At 41.9% G+C, this 25,996-nt stretch overlaps 1 protein-coding gene across 5 annotated transcripts in view; it reads left to right on the top strand.

The window, feature by feature from the left end:
- The window catches only part of PDGFA (platelet derived growth factor subunit A), a 37,141-nt gene extending 11,444 nt beyond the window's left edge, over positions 1 to 25,697 (top strand). The window contains exons 4-8 of one of the 5 annotated variants that reach the window (XR_008232845.1): positions 500 to 687; positions 8,577 to 8,703; positions 10,335 to 10,417; positions 11,410 to 11,523; positions 11,632 to 14,844. Coding sequence is in view for 3 of the 5 variants with exons in the window: in XM_052772987.1 (XP_052628947.1) it covers positions 500 to 687; positions 8,577 to 8,703; positions 16,610 to 16,743 (449 nt within the window). In the remaining 2 variants the exon portion in view is untranslated. Of the gene's footprint in view, positions 1 to 499; positions 688 to 8,576; positions 8,704 to 10,334; positions 10,418 to 11,409; positions 11,524 to 11,631; positions 14,845 to 16,609; positions 16,784 to 22,942 lie in introns of those variants that run through there. The other 4 variants (XR_008232846.1, XM_052772987.1, XM_052772988.1 and 1 more) reach the window with 4 other exon arrangements.
- Positions 25,698 to 25,996: the final 299 nt, after the last annotated feature.

Below are 25,996 nucleotides of genomic sequence, written 5' to 3' on the forward strand. Positions count from 1 at the left end.
GGGTGTGATATAATTATCCTCAGTGCAACTTCTGTGGTGGTATTTGCCAGGTATTGCATACTTGTGTGATAATACGTGTGTGCAGTGATCACCCCAATGTTGTAAAATAGCAGCTGCTGTTATGCAGTCGCTGTGAGGCTGTATTAGAGGATCATCTAAGCTGGAGAAGCCCCTGGCTTGCTATCACTTCTAAAGAGCCGGGATTGTCTTATCTAATGGTATGTGCTCCGAGCTATGTTGGGAGCCAGGCCATTGTAAACCCTCGTTTAAGGGCTGGGCTTTTGGGAGTGAGTCAAGCTTCTCCCTAGGGTAGCACACACGGTTTAGTGGTAGGCAAACAGTACTCAGCACCGACTTGTCAGTAAGCAGTGGGAACTGAGAACACCATCTCAACCCGCCAGCTAAGAGTGCCACTCATAAATCGATGGTGTAAAGCATCTGGGTGCTCTGAGGTGAGAGCAGCTGCTCACCTGGAAGTGTGAATTTCTTGTGTTTGCAGAGGAAGCTATCCCGGCTGTCTGCAAAACACGGACGGTTATATACGAGATACCTCGGAGTCAGATCGATCCCACCTCTGCCAACTTCCTGATATGGCCGCCCTGCGTGGAGGTGAAACGTTGCACTGGCTGTTGCAACACCAGCAGTGTGAAATGCCAGCCATCGCGGATACATCACAGAAGTGTCAAGGTGAGCAAATCGTGGCTGCAGAGCCCTAAGAGGGTCCCCTTAAGTCTAAGTACTCCAGGTATTCTTGTGGCTGTTCTGTATGACCTGGTTCTCTATTATCCATCATCATAGCCACAGGATCAGGTACAGTCCTCCTCTCCATTTTGAGTGAGCAGATGGCCCTTTCAAGTTACATGATTATTGGGAAATCTTGGGTTTGGATTTGATATTCACAGGATTCCCTTTAGGTTTTTCTTCTTTTGTAATGAAAATAAAGTTGCTTCTGTCTTTCCCATGATCTCGCACAGTACAAATCTTAAAGTTAAGAAGATAAAATGACTCAAGGGGCATTGGACTTAAAAAAATAAATAAATCACAGTATGGAATGCTGTTTTCTTAATTAAATATTATGCAGCCTAAATTGGGCTTTTATATTTGACAACATAACACTTTTGATCTGAAAAAATGTGTTTCAAATTATCTTACCCCAGGGATAGAAGACTCAACGGCTTCATGCTGTATTTACTCATTAGAGAAAATCCCTGTTGCAATTTTCCAGTAAATATTACGTGAAATATTTCTTATGTTCATTCGGCTTCACTGTGTTCTAATTTTTATCAGCGTTTAAACAAGTAATGGTGATCTACATCTGTGTGTAGGAGATCAGACTTACACTTAGCATTTATATTGTTAAGACTCTGAGTTCTTGTTGTCCTGAGTATTTTAAGAGCAGAATTTAAAAAAAACCCACCACATTCTTGAACATAAAATTGCCCAGCACAACACACTGATTGCTGCACTTGCAACGGATTTCTTATTGAGAAAGGTGCTGTTAATGTAGCGCTGTACGTCCTAAACACAAAATAAGGCATCTAAGCCATTTCATTGTTTTTCATACACACAGGCATGCATCTGAGCAGGATTTCTTTTTCTTTTCCATTTCTGAACATCTGAAAAATGCTTTCGCACCCAAATAAGCTGGACAAACATCTGAACAGATTCCCTCAGTCTTTCAAAAAATAATTATACTTTACACTTGCTTGCTGCCCTTCCTTTGTGGGATACACTTTGCAGAAGCAATAAAAATGAGGAAAAAATTGGGATCAATAATTATTCGAGGGCTGAGAACAAACTGGGGAAGTTGAAGCACTACAATTGCAAGCCGTTCAGAATAGGAGTTAAAGAGCAAAGTGCCTCAGGGCTTTAATATCTAATGCTGTTCCCTTTGGGTTTGATACAGCTTCCAGTTAATTTTGTGTAAGCAACTAATACACACAAAGCAGCCGGAGATGCCCAGCAAAGAGTTGAGCCATGTATTGTGAACTTGCTGTTGGTACTTGGGTGTGATATTGCAACCCTGTGCTTTTTTCCTACACCTGCAGTGATGGGGAAGGTTATAGATAGAAGTTTGGCTGTCGGAAGTCCCCTGCTGCTGGGGACACTGAGGGTTCCCTAGAAGCTGCAAACTCCACAGCTGGCAGCAGCTTTGTGGGATGTCATTGTTGGGGCTGCTTCCCTAGCACACCGCCACATTAAAGAAATCTTAGTTTCTCATTCAGTCCGCTGATGCGGTTTTAGTGCTTTTACATTTGCATTCATTTTAGTAGGGCACAAGCTAAAAGTAGGCTCAGCTGAGCAGCGGCTTTTTGTGGCTGTGTAAATATATTGCAACCAGCAATATCAATATACGTCAGCCAGCTTTGGAGGACTTTTTTTTTTTTTTCCAAGCTCCAAGACTGCTCCAAACAGTCATTAAGTAGAAGGGGAAAAAAAAGGACAAGAGGTCAAGCAGGAACAGGATGTTCATTGTAAAGGTTGTAGGCTGACCCCACTGTCACACCAGAAATCTCTGAACAGAATCCATATTTATGCCCTCCAGAGTCAGATCCTCTTGTAGCTTTGATATAATTGATGGTTTTATGAGCCTTTTGCCAATCCTACGTTCAGAGCTGAATGTCTGCTCATGCCATTAAGTAGCTGGCCCAGAGTGAGGGTCGCTGCAAAGGTAGGGGGAGTGGTTTTGGAGAGCCTTCTTAGCTGTTCCTGCAGTGCGGTTGGAAAGCCGTCTTGTGTTTTCCCCTGATGTCAGACTGCATAAAAGCCCTCTTTTGATTTAACATTGAAAAGGCTTTCCCCACTTCCTCTTCATTGACAAGGTAGTGAGATCATAGCTGGCCCATTCACACTAGAAAAATGTTCATCCAGAAAGGTCAGCAAGTGGGTTTGCATCATCCAACAGGCGAAAGCAAAGGGTGTTTTCTTTGTCTTACTGAGGGCTGCTGTAGTCAAGGTTAAGAGACGGCCGTGGCAGCGTGGGAGGAGCAGCGGAGGTGCTTGTGTTGGGGCATTCCGTTCCTGGGACACGATTCAAAGGCTGTAGGGTTCCGGGGTGTCCTTACTTTGCCTTCACTGAGCTTTGGTCAGGGAAGTACTGTTAATGGGCTTGTGGAATTGGAGCTGTAGGACGGCTCCAAACCAGGGGTGATGGTGGAACGGCTTCCCCAAAATGGGTCCTCTAAGGTTTCCCTTTCATGGGGTGAGTTAGTAAAAGGTAGGTGTGCCCTGCACCATGACAGAGTGAGCCCGTGAGAGCACAGCCCCCTGGTCCTAAAGACATCTCTATTCAGCAAGCTGTACCTGTACAGCCCTGCAAAAATCGGACTGAAATAAAGAGGCTGGTTGGGAGTTGCTCTTTGATGGGAAGGAAAGAATTGCATTTCTCTCCCAATAGAGTAATGGTGACAAGGATTGGTGAGTTAGGGGTGTTGGTGTCTGTTACAGATATATTTCCTCCCCTGTCTGCAAAAGCATTTCGGTAACATCTGCAGATTCTGTTGCTTCTGCACAGCGAGATCAAGTATTTACCAAGTACCAGACCATAATTTATTTGGGGGGGTTTCTGAACTGAGTCTTCCCAAGAGGTTTTTCATAATGTTGAGCATGATGTTCTTAGTGGTTTTGGTCACAGCAGCAAAACCCAGTTAATATTATAGAGCAAATCCTGCCTATACTGCTAATTTTGAATAGCCAAGCTGAGTATTACGGTTGTTTGCAGCAGTGCTCATTTCCAAATTAAGAAACGAGCTAATTCACTCCATCTACCTCAGCTTTGCCTTCTGCTTGGACTTCAGCCATAGCCATACCAGCTTCAGCCATTTCTGAATATTCAAGGTTGAGCTGATTGGGGGAAATTGAACGTAGTATGTTCTTACAGTAAATTAGTATGAGGGAAGGACAGAGAGAAAAGAAGCTGGAAAGGAGGGAATTCAGGAGCAGCTCCTCAGTTGTCGTCTGGGAGTTGTTCAGAGGGGTTTCGAAGAGATGGAAAAAAATGCAGGAATTCAGAACGAGTTGTTCAGCTGAGCTACCCAGCCTCTGAAGAGGTTAAAAAGGCCTTGCAGAACAAATTGCGTGTGTAGGTAAAATGGCTGTATGTAGCGTTTGCAGGTTTAAGAACGTTTTTCTTCAGTGACCGTTTCTATGATTAGGACAAACTGCACTTTGATTTTAGCTGTGGCTTAACTGGAGATTACTGCCAGCACTTGGTGGGACCTGCAGGCAGGACCAGCTGACAGGTATCAAAGCTCAACTTAAGGATGGGAGAAACAAGGGAAACCCCGATACAGGCGGAGACGGAAAACCAGAGAGGTGCCCTCAGCGCAGGAGAGGAACCCCGTCACCGCGAGTCGCCTGGCAGAGGGCAAGGTCTGGCTGCTCCCGCTCAGGGCGAGAGGACATAGAGACCCCACATCGGCCATTCCCCTCCTGCCGAGGGGGGGTAACGAGTTTGCTGCAGCACCCTCCGGTTCTGCCGCCGGACCCTTCCTCCCGCCGTGCCCTCGCCGAGGCACCGCCAAACCGCCCTCTGAGGCGGCTCCCGCCGCCGGGTCACCCTCCTGCCCCTCCCCCGACGCCTTCCCAGCCTGCCCCGCGGCCGCCTCAGCTTCCCGCGCCGCGGGGACTGCGTTTCCCAGCCTGCCCCGCTGCCGTCAGAGGGCTTCCCGCCGCCGCCCCCCGGGGCTGTGACAGGGCTTCCCGCCGCCCCGGGGCCTGGCAGGGCCGCAGCCCCCCCCGGGGCTGTGACAGCGCTTCCCGCCGCCCTGGGGCCTGGCAGGGCCGCAGCTCCCTCAGCCGGGGCTGTGACAGGGCTTCTCCCTGACCCGGGCACTGACAGGGCCGCCCCTTTCTGTGCGCTGACAGGGCAGTGCACCCCTGGGCCTCGCTTCCCTGTAGGTCTCCGTACCCCACCCTAAATAACTGGGAACGGGCTTTTCTGAGGTAGGGATTTTGCCAGAGGAGTGCCCCGTAAATGTCTTTAATGGGTGTTTTAGGATGGGTGGCTGCCAGGCTCTGAGGTGGCTGGCCTCCCCGCTGCTTCCCATGCTGCCTGCGCTGCGGAGGCGTGCACAGCTGGCGCGGTGTGTCCTGGAAGGCACCGTGCCAGTCCTGCCGTCCTGTCCCCGGAGCGGTGGCTCCAGTCCTGCGAAACGCTTGGTGACTTGCCAGGCCCCGCGGGATCCCCGGTCCCTGCTCAGTCGTTGTGGTGCCTTTGTGCCCTGTTGACTTAGGTCTTCCTTCCAGACCTGAGGGCTGCAAAGATCACAGTTGCAAGGTGAAGGCAGGTTTCCCTCCATCTTACCAGCACACGTTTATTTTAAGATGGAAGAAACAGATGATTCAAAAAAGCATCCTCATTCAGTTGCTTTTTGGTTTTATTTCCCGTCCTGTATTTACCTATCAGCCACATGAGTTTTGCTGTTATGAGGAATTTTCTGCGCTGCGACTTCTTTTGCAAGTTCCTGCCCGTGATAAATTTTGGCTTTGTGCTAGTGGTGTTTTTGTCACTTCTGCTTACAGTCTTGTTTTTTTCCTGCTATTACTCCCTGATTTCATCTCTGCTGCAGATGCTCTAGAAAAAGTGTTCCCATGATGTTTCTGTTAGGCCATATATTTTTATCAGATTTTATTTTCATTTTTACTTAGCCACCACACCATACCGCAAGATAGTAACTAGAGTCTACGGTGATGCAAGTATGGTGCCAGCAATTAATTATACACCATTTAACTAAGCTAGTCGGTTATTTTACTGTCTTTCTCTTAGAGAGCTTTTATATAGTGATATTTTGTGGTTTTGGAGGATTTGAGGATTTTTAGTTTTGTTGCATTAGGGACAAGCAAAAGAAGCTGATCTTGGTTTGTTGAGGACTGACCATCTCAAAGCATTTGGCACTTGAGAATAACTGTACAAGATAAACACCAGGGAGAAAAATACAAAGAAGAAAAAAGATGCTAACACAAGGCCAAATCCCATGATGTTAGCATAGGTATCTCTGTTTATACCCACTGAAAATCTGAACTGCAACCTTCAACATTTTAGATTAGCATCCTGTGGGCCAGCAGGTGTTAATAGATGACACAAGCACAGCAATTTATCTGGTTTGTGCTGCTTCAGTTTGAATATATGCAACGTCTTACAAAATGACATTCCTTTAGCTTGCATAGCATGAAGTAGGGCAGTGGAACGTATGCTGGATTGTATCTTAACTACAGTACAGTAAAAAACAGCTTTAAATTGCTGCATAAATTCATTATGATCCTATTCAAAGTATTATCTTTTTCAGGTTTTTTTATGTTGTTTAATACCAAACAGCCACAGGAACTGCATATATCTTTCAGCTTGGAAAACCAAGCAAAACAAGGACAGACTTTAAAAAGCTTGATTACAGTTTATTTTTGTTGCATGTAATTTTCAATAAGACTGGTTTATTCTAACAGCTGTAATAAGCATGGCAGATCTGAAAGCTGTTTCATGATTGCTGGGTCTCTTTCTTTGTCTCTGATGATGGAGGTGTCTTAATTACTGTTTGTTTTTTGTAAATTTTAAGGATTAGTCATCCTTTGATGCCAGATGACTCAGTTGTACCATACATTTTCAAATCTTTGCATTCAAAGGCTTGATGGAGTTGGGTTCTGATAGGAGATTTTGAAACATACTGCTTCGACCCATAGCTGGTCTTTCAACAAAAGCATTCTTGTATGTCACGGCCAGCTCTTCATCTGTTTATATGGAGATCTGACAGTTTTGGAACATACCTTTTAATGTGGACACTTTAGTTACTGCATCTGTCTCTCTGCAACTTTTGTTTGCTGGGTAAATGAAAATTGTCTCCAGATCCTGTTGACACAAGAGGCGGTGACTAAAATGTGGATTTGAACTCCTTGCTCCATGAAAGCTATGGCAGATTTCCCACTGACTTTTAATAAGGCCAGGATTTTGCTCTAGCTTCTGTTACTGTCATTCGGAGGTCCTTGGTAGTTTGTGTCCACAGAGCCACAAGAGTGTTTCTGGGAACTTGGGAATGTGATGGTTTTTTTCCAGCCACCACTCTCATTTTGTGACACTGTTGTTCCAGTTTTGGGAGAGCCAGGGAATGATTTTCATAGTGTGAAGATTGATGTGGAGTATTAAATCCCTACCAAACACACAAGTAAACCATTACCAGGAGAGTCTAGTGTAATTGTGGATGCTTTATTTGATACTAACTGGAGCTTTTGGTTGGATCAGACTTAATGGCTTTGTCATGTAACTTTTGTAGAGACAACCAGCCTCTCTTGTCCTTCTGCTCCCTCATCTATCTTATTTATAATGCATACCTGTACTATGTAGTCTTCTTGTTTGCTGGGACAGCCACATTGCAGCCCCCTTTTGTCAGATGTTAGATAAATCATCAGTAGGACTGAGAAGCCATGATTTCATTTCAGTGATTTCCATTTCAAGCAAATGATTATCACCTATTCACGCAGTGTTTAACACAATTGTAAACTAAACATTGGACCCCTTACACACTGTCTAGCACTCTCTTTGCCCACATTATGCCATATTCCCTTGCACGGCCATGACCATCATGCCCGTTACGCTTAGTGCAAGTTGGCACCCAGCATCCCACAACCCATTTCAGTGCCCCAGCACAGCAGTGTTCCTGCCCCCTGCGCTGTTCCTCCTCTCCTGGCTGCCGGCACCAAGTTGGTCAGGATGTCCCCACGTTCAGTATCCTCCCCACCCCAACATCCTTCTCTTCTGCATTGGTTTCATTCAGATGAGAGACCTGCATGTAGCCAGAGCTTCTCCAGCATGCTCCTTCCTCTGACCTCACCTTCCCTCCAGACTTTCTTTTTTTAAGGATACCAGTGCGTTGGCGCAAAGTGGAGCAGTGCAGTTGGAAGCAGTTGGATGGACTGTAGAGAAATAGCATACCTGCCAGCTAGCCACAATAAAGCCAAAGGCTGGATCCAGTTTGCGAGTGGTAGTTCCCTTGGACCTGAAAACAGTGCATGGGAGCTCTTGTAAACAAGTCCCAGGTCATTGCAAGAAGTGAGTAGGATTGAGATTGCTGCTTTCTCAGCTGATATTCAGATCCTGGTTCTGTATTATTGAGGACGCTACGTTCAGAGGGGTCTGGAGACACCAATTTGTAAATTGTAAAACGTATTACAAACCAACCTAATGCCTTCACTGTTAGCCTTCGGCTTAAGAACAGTGGTCAACACGTACAGAAGATCAGCTAAAAGTGGCAGTCTACAAGAACAACCACTGATTGGAATCTGTATAGAAGCTTATTGTGATATATGTGAAAGCTGAGCTGCTTACAACTTCAAACCAAAATGAATGGGAAATTGTTTTATCTCTTGAGGGAAAAGAAAGTTGTTTCGAACTGCTGAACTTGAATAAACAAATAGTCTGTGCAATAAATAGTAACACGATGCACAATTAAGATAAAAGATGATTAGTATGCTAACATTTTATATGGGTTTGGCTACATTAAAAAATAGAGGTATATAGTTACCTGTCTTCAGTTCTGAACTATAACTATGTTAATGTGTCTCAGTACATACCTCATCGTATTTTATAGGTGGCAAAAGTGGAATATGTTAGAAAAAAGCCAAAATTAAAAGAAGTTCTGGTGAGATTAGAAGAGCATATGGAATGCACCTGTACATCATCAAATACTAATTCAGATTATAGAGAAGAAGAAACTGGTATGTTTTCCTTTTATTTTTGCATTTATGCTGATTTCATATGGACCTTATTTTTATATTAGTAAAGAATGTAAAGCAAACTTTGCTTCCAGTGAACTCAGTAGAGAAGCTCCCGGCTACTTCTCTGTGTGTTGAAGATGCAAAATTAGGGATAGTTTGTGCTGTATAAAGAGTTTGGATTTGAACTTTAAAGTGTATCAATTCTCATTAAGTTAGCCTTTAAATAAATGTAAATGCCCAGTAGTATTCAGGTCTTGCTTAACTAAGTTAAAGGTTGTCATGTTGCAGCTTATTGGTGAACTCTCTTGCCTAATTTCTTTAGACTTTGTGGAGACAGGGCTAAGGCTGAGATTTACTTGACCTTGGGGGAAATATTAATGAAATGAATGTAAAGCACTTAGGAATAAATTCAATATTCAAGAGTAAGGAGTTTTGAAACAACATTGCCTGTTCCTGTTGTTTTCTTACTTACATATAGTCAAGAATTTATTGTCAGTTGTCACATTAAACCTAAGTTTGCCTTACCAAGACAACATTGAAGTTACCATGGAGAAAGATTTATGGGGAAAAGTATTTACTTTAAATCTGACTTTCATAAAACCACCTAAAATCATTAGCTCAGATCCTCATACTAGGGTGCAATCAATGCAGAACTTGACACTTATTCAGGAAACCCACTACAGTAGAAAGGACACCTCCCTTTCTCCTGATTTTGGTTGAAGGAAGCCTCAAAAGTTTGTTTTGCACCTCTGCTGGGAATTTAGGGGTGTACTAGACCCAGCCCAAAATTAGAGTCAATGAAAAGCAGGTAAATATAGGAGGAAAGCTGCCCAAAGGTGATGGATTTCGTAGGTGGCTGGGTAAGGAAGGATTTTCTGTACTGTCTCCATCCAGCATGGAGACATAAATCTGGTGTAAGCAAATGTAAACTTCAGTTGCTATGTACAGAGCAGAAGAAGTAGAATTTGTATAAAAGAAAAGTTAGGCCTCTGCTGTGATTTTATTGGACATCAATTTATAATCTGAGCTGAGTGTTTTAGCTGAAACTAGGTTGAGTTGTGAGTAGAAAAAACCACATTGAAAATGGTTATTTTTATGTGTGTATGGCTTGATATTTTTTCTATGTCTTCTATTTGGAAAAAAGTTTCATTAGATCAATTCCAGTTTTCCAAAAAGTCTTTAATTGCCAAAGACTAAGCAGTTAAGATTTTAAGATGAAAACCTTTCTTTTTGAAGTGTGTGAAAAATGGGGTAGAATTGTCATGGAAGAATATAAATTTCTAGGATTTAATTACTGATAGGAACAAAACTTGCACCAGCAAGTGGATGGTGAGCTGAAAATAGCTTAACTACAGAGCTGAAAGCAAATGTTGAATACTGCATGGTAACAGTAATTATAGATGGATCTTGGAAATGACGTATGTAATGCCAACTTCGTTTATTATTTCTTTGCTTTTGTATAATTACTTTGTAAATGGAATGTCAAATCAGACGTTATAAAGTTATTACTTTAATGCAAAGGACAATGAGATTTCTTTTGAAATGTAAATGGTTTGAGTATTTATTACTTCAGTGTGCAACAAAATGCATTACCTTAGGGCTTTTTACCAGCCCTGCCCTTATGTTAACAGGAAGGCCTAGGGAATCAGGTAAAAAACGGAAACGAAAAAAGTTAAAACCAACATAAAACCTACTGGAACTATTTGATATTCAGGTAGGACCTATATGCTGAACACCCTAATAGCACAAGTATGGAAAACTTAATCAAATATCATCACTTCAACTTAATCACTGTTCAAAATCTTGACACTTGCTACCTCAAGGCTGCAAAGAGATTAGATATGATTGGCTTTGATAATTCTACCTGCTGGTATTTTTCCTTTAAGCTCCACATCACCATCAGCATCTTACATTCTTGAGCTACTTCCTTTTCTTGCCTTTTTTATTTCTTTTTTTTTGGAGGGTGCTAATACTTCAGCTTCTGAAATCTCAAGTTCCATTGCCTCTGCTTTTGTTTCATTATTATTGATTTCTGAGGTCAAAGCATCACATAATAATGCATGAATGAATTGCCAGGTTACAAATTGTCATGTTCCCAGTCATTGGCTGTAAAACATTGAGTGTACATACAGCAAATACTATTGTATGCATGACCATCAAACCCATGTTTTGGCATGAACTGGGATTGATTGTACATGCACCTGAGATGGTCTGATGATCTGCCTACCTGACAAGGAAGATGCTTAGAAATACCATTTTTTGTGTTGCAGGGCCCTGTGTTACTTACACCAGAAAATTAAGATCTTTTTTTTGTCTGTTCAGTCTCAGTAGGATGATGACAATCAGTCATTGAAATTCATGAGGTTTTCAGTGTAGTGAAAAACTTAACACCCTCTCAATGCAAAAATGACTGAAATCCTTTGGCCAACATATGAGCAATGTATGATGATGGCGATACACATTCCAAATTAAATATGGAATTTCCATTTCTTAATGACTTGAAATAATGTAAAGTGCAGCACTTGCAATTGATTCTAGTATTTGGAGTGGGAGTGATTTGGATTTTGCAGTGTATGTGCCTAACGCCTGGATGGTGGTGAATTTAATTTCAAGCACCTATTTTTTGCACATAAACTCCCAATGGCAGTTTTCATGTATATTGATGTATCGTTTCTAAAGAATGCTAAACTTAATATCCTGTTTCAGATTAACAGGTATTTATTGGGAGTAGTATGATAGAAGCAAAGATTTTCTAAAATTCAACTTTAAAAGTGAGCATGTAAACTCAATCAAAACAGCATTTAGAACTTCTTGTCCCAGGTTAGTGACTCTTCATGCAGAACAGTTTTTTTTTTTAAGTCATCTACTTAGAGGATAGGACCTTTGATTCTAATCATAGAGTTATTGTATCTTTTTTCTCTCCTGCAGATGTAAGGTGAAAATAAGCTAGAAAAAAAACTTCTCTCTGGGACATGGATGTACATGGTTTGTTACATTCCTGAACCTACTATGTATGGTGCTTATTGACTGTATACTTTATTTGTTCTCCTGTGTGAAAAAACTGGCTCAAAAGAACACTTAATGAGAACAAAGAGACAATGTACATTTGTTTAATGTGACATCAAAGCAAGTATTGTAGCACTCTGTGAAACAATAGGAAGCTTCCCTGTCCAAAAAAGAAAAAAAAAAAGAAAGAAAGAAAAACAGAAAAGAAAAAAAAGACAGTTGAATGAATGGAGGATACCAAAAGTACTCAAAAACATGACAAAAATCTAAGTGAATAGTGGATTTCTGTCAGAGCAGTCAACGGTGCTTTACGTCAAGAAATGTGCCTGCGTTCTTGATGAAGATGGATGGACACTGGTGGACTTCAGGCACAAAAAAAGCAGGAATGTATGAAATGATCAAATGCCACGCAAACACTATAGAACAATACATCCTTGCTTGGTGGTGTTTTAAAAGTCTATACAAAAAAACCTTCTGGGGAGCCTTAAGTGGATTTTTTTTTTTACACCATAAAGTGATTATTAAGTTTTCTTTTTACTCTTTGCCTAGCTTTTTATTATCTCTTGGACTACATTTGCCAATAACACATATAAAAGACTGGTATAACAATAAGCAGAACACAAAACATTACGGTATTTCTCCTAGTGGGATGCAAACTAATGAGATGTATTAAAATAAAAATGGTATACCTATGCATAATTTTCTAGACGTTTCTTGGTTTATGTTCCCCAACCTCCCCCGTAATTTAAAGCATTACATAAAAAGAAAAAAAAGAGAAAAAGAGATGTGCGTAAACAAATCATAGGATATCCATGCAAAAATCCTTTTTTTTCCTTTAAGACTTATGCCAGTTGCCTACTAGTGATATTGTGTTAGCAATTGTCATTCTTATCAGTATACAGATACTTTTATTTCACATGTTGGAGCTGTGTGAAATGTACAAATTCTTGTATCTGCATTGTACAATGTCATGGTGGCATGGGAACTACCTTGCTGCAAATATTTGAACAAAACCTAAAATTCTTTATTTTTGGTAAAATGTTATGCTTTATGTGTATTCAACAGAAATATGTGTTTTTGTAAAGGTGAAGTTTGTATTTTTATCTAAAAATTAACAGTTTTATATACCTGAGAAAGCCTGCTATGTTTTCTTGAACCAAAAAAAAAAAAAAAAGAAAAAAGAAAAAAAAAGCATTTTGTGGTCATATTTTTGTAGTAGAATAGCCCAAATAACATCAAAATCTATTTTAACTATAGCAGGGCAGATAAAATAGTCTGGCACCAGCTCCTATGTTTTCAAAGTGCCAAAGGATTAAATGTTCAGTTCCCCATGGATTGCAGTGGGAGCCACATGGCCGAATCCTTCTGTACTGCTTTGGAAATTTAGGGCTGTGCCAGATATGACATGGCTACTCATTTGGCCAAAATCACTGCCCCACCCCAGTAGTTTGGATTATGTACCCTTTGTTTTATTTGGATTATCACATCGGATATGTAAAATGAACTACTGGATTCTTTTATTTGTGAAACATCTACAGAGAGATGAAAGAGTTTTCTTAGTTTGGAACACAAAAAAGTTTGTCTTGAAGACAGTGTTTCCACTCAAATAAAAAATATCTTCAAATGTGAATGAACTGCAGAACCTTAAAACAACAAAAGAGAGAGAGATTTTTAACTTCTCAGTTTCTTTAAATATAGTTCAAACATTCCCCTCCTGTTCCTGTAGCTATGTCCAATTTCAACCAAACAAAGCAATGTTAGCTAACAGGCATTATTGGCTTCAGATGCTAATGCAGAGATAGAGTTAGTCACCGTTCTATTTTGTGATCATTTTCCCAGTGTATTTGTTGAGCACCAAAACTGGAAATACATTTAACTAAGATTGTCTGTGCTTGTTTTCCACTAAGTGTACTGTTCACAATGTTATGCACATGAATGTATGTGTCTGCGTTTAAAAAAGTGTATAAAATGTAATTTATATATTTATGTTTCAGTGGGATGCCAATAATGTTGCTCCGTTCCTTTTTTGTCTAAAAGATATCTAATGAAAAAAACCCATATATCCATTAAAATCATGTAGATGAAAAGCATTATGTGACCCACTCAGACACTGTGCAGGTATGAAAGGATGTCAAAAGTCACTTAAGTGGAATAATTTGCAAAAACAACTTTTTGAGAGTCCTGTGGTTGCACTGGCATAAGAAGGTTGCATTCAGATCTGTGGGCCAGCTTCCCTGGAGTAACTCCATCGAGTATAATGGAGCTCTGCTGATTTACATCACGAGAGAGTCTGGCCCTACTGTAGTCTTGAAAAAAAAAAGCAAACTGAGAGGCACGCATTTTATTGGTGCCAGCAAATAAATGTGTTATGCCAAATTTAGAAAACCAGGAGAGAATGAAGACTGAATGGAGTCTTTTCCAGTAGTTGTTTGTTTGAGACTTGTGGTCTCGAGTTAATTTGTTACCAGGAATGAAACACACGTGAGTCTTTGTTCTCAAGCACAGTGTTTATATGGCATGCAGCAGCAAACGCAAAAATCTCAGGGCTATATTCTCAGCTAGTATAAATTGGCAAACATTTTTGACTTCAGCTGCCCCTAAGCTAATTTACATCAGATGAGGATCCAGTCCACGGTTTTTACGATATGAGGAGTAGTGTCACGATGTGAGCATCACTTACTGTAGTCCAGCTGAGATATTATCCACCAGCCTTTCGAACATTACAGGCTATGGTGTTAGTCCTTCTTCTTCAAAGTGGCAGATACAACCAGAAGGAACAGTAACGTTAAAGGTTGTGACACAGGAGACATTAATTCAAAGTTAAGTTGGACATTTCAAGGGCCATATCCTCAGCTGGTGTAAATCACCATCACTCCATTGCGTGCAATGGAGCTGTACCAGCTTACACCACTTGAGGGGCTGGTCCCTCATTCTTGCTCATCCCTTCCACTCCTCGGTCCTGCAGGGATCTCAGATTGTCGTGTACGGTTAATGTAATCCTGTGTTCTCTAATACTTAAGCACAATAAGTGAATATAAGAATGAGTGTCAGACTTAACTTTGAATGTCCAAGCTCTGAAATGGTTTGTTTCACCATTGTGGCTGTAAATTAAACAGTTCTCTGTGCATTTGTGAATGCTGTGTCATATCTTCTTCCACTGTCTACTGGAGGTGGTGGACTCCATCTGGACTTCTAAAGTGCTGCATTTGGAGTGTTACAGGGAAGGGTGTGAGCATTTGGAGCTGCAAGATATCTGATTGACAGCTCTTTTATTTGTGGGGTGGGGGGCTAGTACGGGGGCTTAATGAAGGAGTTGAAGATGATAGCTGTAAGTCACATTTCCATGCAATCCTTTAACACCTTGTTGTTTTTGTCCTTGCACATACTAGGTAGATATTTGGGGATAAAATGTTTTTCTGTTTTACATTCTGCAGTCACTTCCTCTGTCCAGAGATTCAGAAGTTGTTGGTCTGATGTAATCTTTTCTGAGATCTTTTCTGGTCAGAAAGTGTGTGTGTAGGGGACTGCCTGAAAACAATCTCAGTGTTATAATATGGTGCACGATCACTGATTCTCTAGTCAATTCATTACATCTAATTCTGTGCTTCATCTTTCCAGAGCTGCCCTTCAGTTGCTTTTGTTGAGTGAAATCAAGGATTACGTGCCAGTTTGCTTTCCTTTTCTCCTGTCCTTCGTCCTGCTTGGCATCTGCTTTATTAGACAGTGCGTGGTGACTACAGGCAGTTGGTCCTCTCCAGCCCTGGAGGTTCCTGGGCAGCTCCAGCACTTCCATGTCTTTGAGCTCAGGCTTTTAACTCTGCTTGGAACAGCATCTCATGGGTCTCCTCCCTCCAGCGGGCTTCAGCATTCCGGCTATGAGGTTCTCTTGGCTGTCCTCCTCGGTTCCCTGTTGCATTGCTGTGGTCTACTTTCCAGCTATTCTCTGCCTGACTTTCCCATCCCTCTGTTTCTGTCTCTCAGAAATGATTTTCCCTTCCTAGGATCCCTCTCATCATATCTCTTCTCTCTCCTCCTGCCTGACAGAACAACCTTTTATCTGTTTATCTCCAAATCAGTTGCTTTATCTAGGCATGTGCCCTGAGATCCTGTCTCCCAGGCATACAGGCCCATAACTGACCCCCATAGGAAAGACAAATACTGTTATATAGACAGGTGTTTGTGGAGAGAAAAGGATTCATCTTTGCATTTGGAAAAATACTCATTACTGAAGGCTCCCTGCTAAAGCTCTGTCCAATTCCAGCAACAGTGTAACTCTGGAACAGTGGCATTGAAGCTATTCCAGACATCTGACAGTTCAATTAAGATCAGTGGCCCCATTTATAATTCAATTTGAAAGTGTACCCAAAAGCAAAGATGAAGTTTCAAAGCTACCTCAGATTTGCATGCTCATATTTTACTGTAAATTGAAAGAAATCATGTTCGTAGGCCCCTTCCATGGCTTCAAAAATCTTACTCAATATTTATCTGACCCTCTTTTGGGCTGGAAATCACGGTTGCTTTAAAACAAACAATGTGGAGGTTTTCAATGAAGTAATTTTCTTGGTGTTTCTTAATAACACAGCTTCTAGTACTAGCAGATCTCAGAAACAGTGTCAGGTAAAAATTGTTTAAACTCGTAAGAATCCCACTTAAGTTTGCTTTAATTTCAGGTAACAGAAAAACGCCTATCAGTGTTGCCTTCCTCAAAAATCAGCCTATGTTTTGTATTTATTATTCCATTTAATTACTGTGTATTTTCCCACATTTTAATAGCAAGGTATTATTCCATGTCTGAGCTTTTCTGTGCCGCTCTTTGCTGTAGCATCTCTGCGGCACAGCCTTGAACTGGTTTGTACTCATATCTCCTCTGAAATAAAGAACTATTGTTATCCCATTTTAGGCGAGACCGAGGCATGGAGAAATGACTGTGCAAGGTCACACAGCAAGGCTATGGCAGAACCAGGGATAGGACTCAGATCTGAGTGCTCATCCAGTGCCCTAAATCACACGACCATCTTCCCTTTCCAAGAATGAATCCTTGCACCCTTAGAGCTAAATACTGAAAAGATTGAGGGTAAGTCATTTTGCCTAATTATTGTGCATCGGATACATGATCAAAAACCACTGCGATATCGTCAGAGAACGTAGTGACTGATGAAAATCCAGCTTTCTACCCATGCAATTATGCAGCCTTTTGTGCTATCATGAGCTAGTCATTTCCTGCATCTCTAAGGAGTCAACCTTTCGTGACTTACAGTGAATATTATCCACATAGAACAAATCAAGACTCAGATTTTATGGGAATTTACAAAAATTCAGTAGACAATTTTCATTGTACTTCCCTTCAGTTCTGTGTCATTCACTCCTTTTATGGTATGGGTAACATTTCCTAAGGGAACTGTTTTTATCATGGGCCCAATCCTGATTTTTTTTCCCAGGCCCTAATGTGGAAAAGCACTTTAAGAGGTGCCTGTGTTTGCCCTTCTTCAAACCAGTGCCTAAGCATGCTCGTAACTTCGGACAAACATCCCATTGACCTCAGGCAAATGGAACAGAGTTGATGCTTTATTACTCTTCTTAAGTAGGGTGTGCCTTCCTGACACAGGATCCCAGTTGTGGGATGGGGGTCTTCGTGCTCTTAGAGTACTGAAGTATGTTGTAAGCAATCCCAAAGATGAAGTAACAAGACTACAATATACAACTAGAAAAACAGCTGGGAGAATTCCTCTCTCTTCTACTCCCATGGAGGTTGCCATTTTGAAATACATGTTTGTTCTTTTTTGGGAAAGTACTTGCCTGGCGTGGGTGGATTCAGGACTGCAATTACTAGTGCTAGTGAGCCCATTTAAGATTATCTGTTTGGATACCTCAGAGAATATAATTTGAAAACTCAGAGTCATACCCGTAACAGACAAATTTGAGATGGGGAAAAAATACTGAGAACAAATTTCCTGTGAAATTTGGCAACTTTTAGTTTAGGGGAAAAAAGAAGTAATTAGAAGATAAAATGAAAAAGATCAAAAGCTTGATCATTAATTTTTCAGTTGTGGAATGTTACCTGTCCCTTTAGTCATTCTAATTATTTGCTGTATCAGGCTAAATTATGTGCTGAAGTAGCTCAGAATTACTACAACATGTAAAAAGTTATGGCTGCTTCTCATTGAACTGCTACCTATTATCATGGCATATGACTGTGAGGTGGGGCCTGCAATCACAGTTGTAAATCAAAGAACAAGTCATAGGTTAGGTACTGTTTTCCTTAGATATTGTCTCTAAGTTTGTTTTCTGTATGCTAGTCTCTTGAATGACGTTTGGTGAGCTTTTCAGTTAGGCGTAAAGTCAAGAATACGTAGTTCCCAACCTGAAGCTAAGGACGTGCTAACTCTTAGTCTTGTTCATAATCAGTACATGAAATTCTGGCGACGTCCTGGTGATAGAATTTCTGTCACTGAAGGTTTCAGTGTCACATTCTTCCAGTGTTACTTCTTTCCCTAGTGGGGAATCCAATCATTATTGTATTTGACTCATTAGCAGGCCATCAAATCTGACTTGGTTTGAGGTTTTAGCATCTAAAAATTTCTGTTGGTGCTGATACTTGTGCATGCCAAATGTCTTCCAGGATCTTAGATAAAAATGCACAAGAAAGGCTGACTTGTGTGCTACAACAGAAAAGAAATCCACATACGAAGGCTGGAGTAGTCCCTCAAACAGGGAAATGAGCCAAGTTTCTAACAAGTGTTGCACACTCATCTTCCCAAGATCAGACCTGGTGTTTTGGCCTCTATGTACTATCTTTCATCTTGCATAATGAAGGCAACTGGTTTTACCATCCATCTTTGAAATTGAGAGTAGCTGTTAAGATCAGGTATGCAAAAACCAGAAGTACCCAGAGATGCAGTTGAGCCCATAGCACTTGAAATCCCCTGGGGATTTTGAAAACATCTTGATTCTTGAAAGCAATCACAGATAAGTAGAAGAAAAGCATTTTAAACACTTCTGAAAATCCCACCCTGGTGTATTTGGCAGGTGAAAAAAGAATCCAGGAAGTATACTACATATATTGATCATTCACTGACAAAGTAGATGTTCATAGAAAATGCTCATGCTTAAATCTTTCAGCAGTTAATGATGATCTTTACAGACCATAATACTTGAATACTTCACTTATCAATACATCAGGGCTTGGATGAACTTTGAGACTTATGAAAATGGGACACTCCTTAGGCCAATGGTAGCTCTATGTTCCAGTAACTGATCAACCAATTACATAATTGGCTAGATCACTAACTTGCATAAATAGATTCACCTGCATTGACTTCACTGGAGATGACAGTTACCTGAGAATTGACCCGAAACTCTTGCCACGAAGCAGATAATGATTTCATATTTTGCTGTTTAGTGTTGTTGTAAAAATAGACTCATTTCCTGGAGCAGTTAAAACAAGAAAATCTGGAAAAGCAATTTCCCACAGAGACTCATCCACACTGGAATTTGCCGAGGTCCCCGGATGTGAACATGTGCTGTTAGAAAACATAAAACAGCAACTTTGTTTAGGGAAGCCTCTGACCTGTCAAAAATGCAGAGCATTTGTTACCAGACTTTTCCTTGGCAATTAGTGGGTAGAATAACTCATAGAAATTGTTTTATTTGCTTACAAGGGGCGAAGCAAGTCATAAATTCAAGATATCCCCTGTCTGACCACAAGAAAGAAGACTATTCACAGAGGGTCTGTGGGTGAAGTGCTGAGCGGCCTCAGCTCGCTTTGGGGATGAACTCAAACTTGTAGACCTCAGTGCAGCATCAAGAGCTCGCCAGAATTGCCTGACATCCCTAGCTGTGATTTTTTTCAGTAGTCTAAGCAATTTGGGCATCCAATTTTAATTCATTTTTACAAGACTTTCAAGAAGCCTCAGTTGGCTTCAGAATGCCTCTGTCTTTGTTCTGCAGAGAGACTAATTTTGACCCAGGGATGTCACCATGAGTGTTGCCTTCCTTCTCTGGGTAGCAGCACTCAAACCTTAAGTTTGCTTTCTGCTGTTTGGTGTAGGTATTTCCCAGCAGTGACTTTTCAAGTGCCTGTTGCATGCCCTGTTCGCTGCTGGGACAGCCTGATGTTTCAGATGGGGAGTCCGCCTTACTCCAGCCATGCTTCACCTTTTCCTTAGCACTTTGGCTATACATGTCTGTTCTATATAAAGGTGGTGCTGGTTCAAGCTGAAGACCAGGGAAGTTTCGAGAGGTCAGGTTTTCTGCTATGGGCCCTGTTCTGCTGGAGCCTGTTGCCCAGCTGTGTCAGCTGTGTGGGGCCAGAGAAGGAGGGAGAGATGCTGCAGCACTTCAAGGAAGCCAAGATATGTCTTCTCGTGCTCAAACAGTCCTGCCTGAAGACACATCCTCCCTGGCTGCCACTGAGCACTGCAGTTTCCCCCTTTCCTCCTTGCCTTGAGGGCTGATGTTTCCCTGATGCCAACATGTCCCTCATGCAGAGGAAGGTCTCATGCTGCGTTCTGTGATTGAGAGACGTATCTGCTCGACAACAAGATTCCCGTGCAGACTGAGGGCTCTGTGCTCATGCACTTGGGACCGAAGACATTTCTTGGTCCAAACACACCCACAGTAAAGTAAGATGCTCAGAGGTCTCTTTGGAGCCAGGAAGCTACTCAAAAATGTGTTCAGGATCTGAATTCCCCTTGAATGCAGTGGGTTTCCACAACAAAAATGACAGAAGCAATTTATCCCAGATAGAGTGGTTTCTTCAACAGGCCATGTACGAGTCCTGCAGGTTAATGCTCAGCTTGCATACTTTACTGATTGCCACAAATACTGCTTTTAAATCAAATTGTCACTATTTATTGAGGGATATGTTTCTCTTACATGTGCTTCAGAAGAGCTTGCGTAACAGCTTGTATCCATTTGTTGTGCAGAGCCTGCTGGCTGATCCAGAACGGTTAGGCTATGTCTGCATACCTGATAGGGGTTTGGGGACCTTGCAGCTGCAGTTAGCAAGTGCAAATGTTTCCCATTAGCTCCCAGCATTCCCCTAAGTTGTGATTCAGCAAGACAGTCAATGGAAGGCTGAACTTGAGGCATGTGAGATGTTTCTTTGAAGTTACTCTTGCTTAAAGTTAGGCATGATCTGAGTTGGCTTGCTAAACTGAGGCCCTGAAGAGCCTGCTGGCTAACGCAGTGTAAGCTTAGTCTTTTCCTCTTATGCATTGCCTGGAGTGATGTTAGTTTCAGAAGCATTCTGCAGCCTTTCAGTAAACTATTCCATATTATTGAGGGAAGGCTTTAACTATTCAGTGGCTTTCTACCAGCAAGCTCAGCTACACTAGAAAGCCTATAGCAATGCTTGCCCTCTCTGGGCCTCTAAGGTCTCTTCCTTCCTTATTTTCTTCAGCATGTTTCTTTTCTAAGGCAAGTGAAAAAAAAAATAGTACCTTAAAAAGGTGGGAAATTAAGCAGATCATATCATCTTGATTCCTTTATCTCACTTAATTAAGGAGAAGTTTGCCAATAGTGATCTGGCATTTCCTAAAACAAGCATACATGAAGAACACTTTGAGAAACTTCAAAAGAATTTTCAGGCTAGATCAGGAAAAGATAAAACCAGAAGTGGAAACTTCTAATACACTTTATAGCTCATTACTTACAGGAAGTACATTGTTGCATAGGATTCTAATGAATTCTGCAGGATGAGGTTTGCAAAAGAAAAAAAAAGGCACCTTCTGTATCTTAGAGGAAGAGTCTCAGGGCTTTGCAGTTACCACAGATAACGCAGTGGATGTGTATGGTCATATCACCAGAAAAGAGTCTACCTCTGGGAAAAGGCTTTTGAAAGTTTCAAGTGTGTACACTATTGAATTTATGTAGCAACTTCCTAGTCTAGCTGCGAAAAGTGATAAAGGGAATGCTAAAAGTTTATCTTGTTTTCAGTTGCCCTGTTCTACACCCTAGAAGGCAGAAATACTGCACTGCATCTTACCTAGCTGCAGGGAGGACAGCAGGAATACATTTGAATGACTAGAGGATGAACACGGTAAAGTCGATGCCGATGTTCTCAATCAGGTAGTGAGGCCAGCAAAGTGAGAATAGCAAAATGGATACTCAGATTTACCAGTGACACTTGTCTGGAGAATTAATATTTGACAGACTCTTAATTAGCTCAATTGAAGAAGTAATCCTAAAATCCTGGTTTTGGACAAGGGCCTGAATCCCAAGCTACTGGATTTGCTGTTAGTGAGTTGGTGCTCTCAGAAGTGTTGTGAAACAGGAATATTTCATATTTGTAAAGGACCCAGAGATCCTACGGATGACAAGTAATAATTTTCTACTGTTTAAAGAGTTCCCTGATGCAAGCAGGCCCCTCGATGGTGACTAGAGAGCTGAGGGGATGTGCCCCAGGCTCAGCTCATGTTTTCAAGTCCAGACGTGCTGTCCCCAAGTTAGCACCAGCCAGTGTTGGGTGCACGTCTGTCATGTGCAGAGTATTGCACACATGCCGCTTACCTTGCTGTTCTTCACGACGGGAGATGTGTCCACCTGCCAGCTCTTGTATTTTGCTCAGAGTGTAAGGATAGCTTTGCTGTATGTATGAACATACTGTAGGCGGCAAGGCATTCCCATCAAGACCGAAGCACATGGGTAGTGAAGCTTGAACATTTTTTTCTTATGTACGGGCAAGATACTTAAATATCGGGTTGGTTGCTCTTTGTATCTTTAGGCACCCAGTACTTCTAAACTTTTGGTCTCTGGAAGGCTATGTTACTGAAAATCAAGAGGCGATTGCCCTTCTGAAAGTTTCTACTCATGCTTGAAAGTGAGATTTGGACTCCTAAGTCACAAAGATGCTTTTGCAAATGTTGTATCTGTCTGTCTGCTTCTCTATAAATCAACCTGCTTGGCCTGAACTGAATGTTTAAATAAACAGCTGAAAGACAGTCTGATTGCTTCTTTCTGAGTGTTTCCCTTATGGAGCGCTTGGGGTCACATGGCATCTGCTCTGACCTTAAGGACCTGCTTTCTGGAGGCTTTTTTACGATGCTAACAAACCCCACATTTTAACTAGCTGTTAAATAAGCCAGTCAGTGGTAACTATTCAGGACAGGCATTAGAAGAGTATTCTTACTGGGATACAAGATGGCTCTGTCCATGTGCTGGCCAGGGATGAAGGGCTGGAAAACTGTGTGGTGGAAGAGACGATTAATGTGATTTTCCACAACTTTCCTTGCAGCTGCATTTTTGAGGAGAGAGAGAGAGAGAGAGATGGCTAGGCTTGCAGTAACATGTTGTGCCGTCATAAATGCTACAGCCACCATCTGTTTCCAGCCCACGACTTGAAAGAAAACTGAGCAGTAATCTCATAATTCACATGAGCATTTTACACTTGTGAACCCTTCCCAACCTTTGTCTAATAATGAAGGGAGTGCATGGTGCTAAGGTTTGTATTTTTCCTGCACGTATTAGTGTTTATTTGTATGTCTCTTTCTGTTTTGTTGGGGTTTTTTTCCACGGGCCCATGAAAAAAATTTCTCTGGGAGGAAAATCAGACCAGTTCCATGGTCAAAAGAAACATAATAAAGGTAAAATCCCAATTCCATTGAACTTGCTGGCAAAATTCTCCAGGAGGAGGTGCATTTAACATTCCTCGCTGTGTCTGTCTTAGTTACTTGTTGGTTAAAAGAAAGAAAGACATTAGAAAGTGAAGAGGCGGGTTGCTGAACTGCCCTTTCCCTGCAGAAACAGAGCTGCTAGAATAGCTGGACATGCGCATTTTAAACCCGCACCATCAGATAGGATGGTAATGGTAGGTTGGATTTTAATGAAAACAAATTCTTCTGCTAATCTTCGCTTCGGGCTGGCCCTCCTTGGGATTAAGGATACCACCTGCTGTGCCAAAGACTTGCTCAGGTTCGAGGCTGCTGGTGGGTGGGAAGAACACAAACATCTGAGAGTGACTCTGGTGAGCGATTGCAGTCTGTCCTGTTGTGGTGCCCTCAGGGAAGCCAAAGAGTTCAGATCATTTAGTTGATGGAAATACTGCTCCCCTCCAGCCTGCAAAGCAAGGCTAGCATCATTAAGGATTTCTTTTTGACTGTTCTGCAAAACCAAGGGCTGCTGTTTCTCTGGGCCTCCACTCATCTTTGGACCCAATTTGCACGCTTCCTCCTAGCACGGCCGAACTGGCTGAATGAACTCCTGCTCTCCTCTGGCCTTAGAAACAATGACTTCATCATCTCGACCAGACTGCAGAGCAGTTTAAGGATGAAAGGGCTTCTCATTTTATATATCCCACTGCTGCTAGAACTATAAATCCTTGATGGACTGAGTTTATAGCAAACTGCTACTGCAAGCAAGTGAAATTTATTTTGTCTTGTCATATGTATGGTCAAACTGTCCAAGCAGTTGCCAACCAACTGAGCTGCTGATGGGCGACCCATTCAATCTCTTCTCATTTTATTTAAAAATAATAAATAACTACCAATCAAAGAAACTTATTTTGACATGTGCTACCTGTTGGGTGATCCTCAGTATCTCCAAGATGTGTCCATAAGTGGAAGAATGCTGCCAGCTGTTGCCAAGTCCAGCAGACATGACATGAAGTTCCACCAAGAAAAGGTTTGTGGGCTCAGTAGGGTTGGGGACACGTTAACGGCCACCTCCTTTTTTAGTACTTCTTGCTGTTCTGAATGTGTTTGGTCAGGTAGCAAGGGTGCACAGAGGCCACATCGAACCACGTAGACCTCTGCTTGAATCAATGACAAAGCCTCGTTGACCTGTATGTGGCGGTGGTCCTTTTTCTGTCTTGCAGTTTGAGCAAAGATGGATTGTTGGTGGATCTTTGGGGTCTAGAAAGCTGTCCTGTGCCTATTTTGGTGCCTTGTGATGGTAGATGAGCTAAAAAGGAGATAGTAGCAACTCTTCAAGCTGATGGAGTCTGAATCACATATATTTCTGTATCATTTTCTTACAGAGTGAAAAAGCCTGAAAAGTTACCTTATTTTTATTTTTTACCCAGGCTAATTAATTATAGCTGGGGGTGTTGGGAGCTGTCGTATTAAATGGCCTTTCCCCGCTTACTCCTCTTGTCCTGCCGAATTCAATCTCTGCAACCTCCCACCCCCTCATCTGTAGTTTATGGTCACATCTGGAGTGTCTGCCCTGCACACGTGCTGGCAGGAGCCTTCTCCCCGCTGGCACACACATCGTGGCCTTTGGTGTCCATGGAGTCACAAGCATCTTTCCCGACACTTGTTTTTCTGTGAAAAGGAGAGTGAGAGGGGGCACGGGAAGAGCAACGGCAGGGAAGGCCTCTAACATGAAATTCCCAGGAACAGGATTTGCACATTTTATGACCGTTCAGATGGAAATGCAATGGAGCTGAATTACTCCTCCTTAATCCTGCTTTCTCACTTTCCTCCCAGCAGCCTCCTCCCCTCGAGCTTAGGTAATACAGAAGCTTATAAACAAATCCCACCGCGTGAAAAATAGCAAAGGGGGGAAAAAAAAGGACCTGGGTTAGGGCTATGATGGATAGACAGGTGGAAGGCAGGCACCAGAAGGGAGGATGAATGGTAAAAGCCTTTGATGGGAACACTAAAGAGCTATTGAAAATCCAAGGGGTGGGGGGAGGGAGGAGAAAGAATAGCAGGAGGAGGGAAAGCAAGGGAGCCGTGCCCCCCTTCCCCCCCGCCCTCTTTCTCAGGATGTTGAAAGTATTTGTCCTTCGTTACAAAATGATTGAACTGCCGCCAGGCCAGGCCACCCTTCCAGCCATTGCACTGGGAAACTGGCACTTCTGAAAGCCTCGTCGCCTCTCAAATTTTATAGCTTTCCCTTTTTGTGGGAGTTTTTGTGTTGTGCTACTTGCAGGATTGTTTTCAGATTTGCCGCGTATCAAAGAAACTATATTTTGTTGCTCTGACAAACACAGAATCCAGGTAATGAAAGGAAGAATTAAAAAATAAAGGCCCATTTTTATCAGAATACCCAGCTGTCTGCCTTTTATTGAGTCAGAATTTCATGCGTTTGGTATTCACGATGTTGCATTAATATTCCTTTGGTTTATCTCTAGCGCTTTTTGAAGGAGGAATTTCATCCTGTAAATAAAGCTTCTATTTTACTGATGTCTCTGTGTGCACAAAAGCAGTGCCTGTTCTTGATAGTCAGAGTAGTGAGGACGATCCTGTTATATCATAATTAAAACGGTTTTTGCATCAGGCGAAGGCAGACAACAGGGAAAAGATAATCTTTCCCCTTTTCAGAATGGTCCCTGAAGTTCTGCAAT

The sequence above is a fragment of the Harpia harpyja genome, chromosome 21, assembly GCF_026419915.1.
Source record: "Harpia harpyja isolate bHarHar1 chromosome 21, bHarHar1 primary haplotype, whole genome shotgun sequence".
Classification (NCBI taxonomy): Eukaryota; Metazoa; Chordata; class Aves; order Accipitriformes; family Accipitridae; genus Harpia; species Harpia harpyja.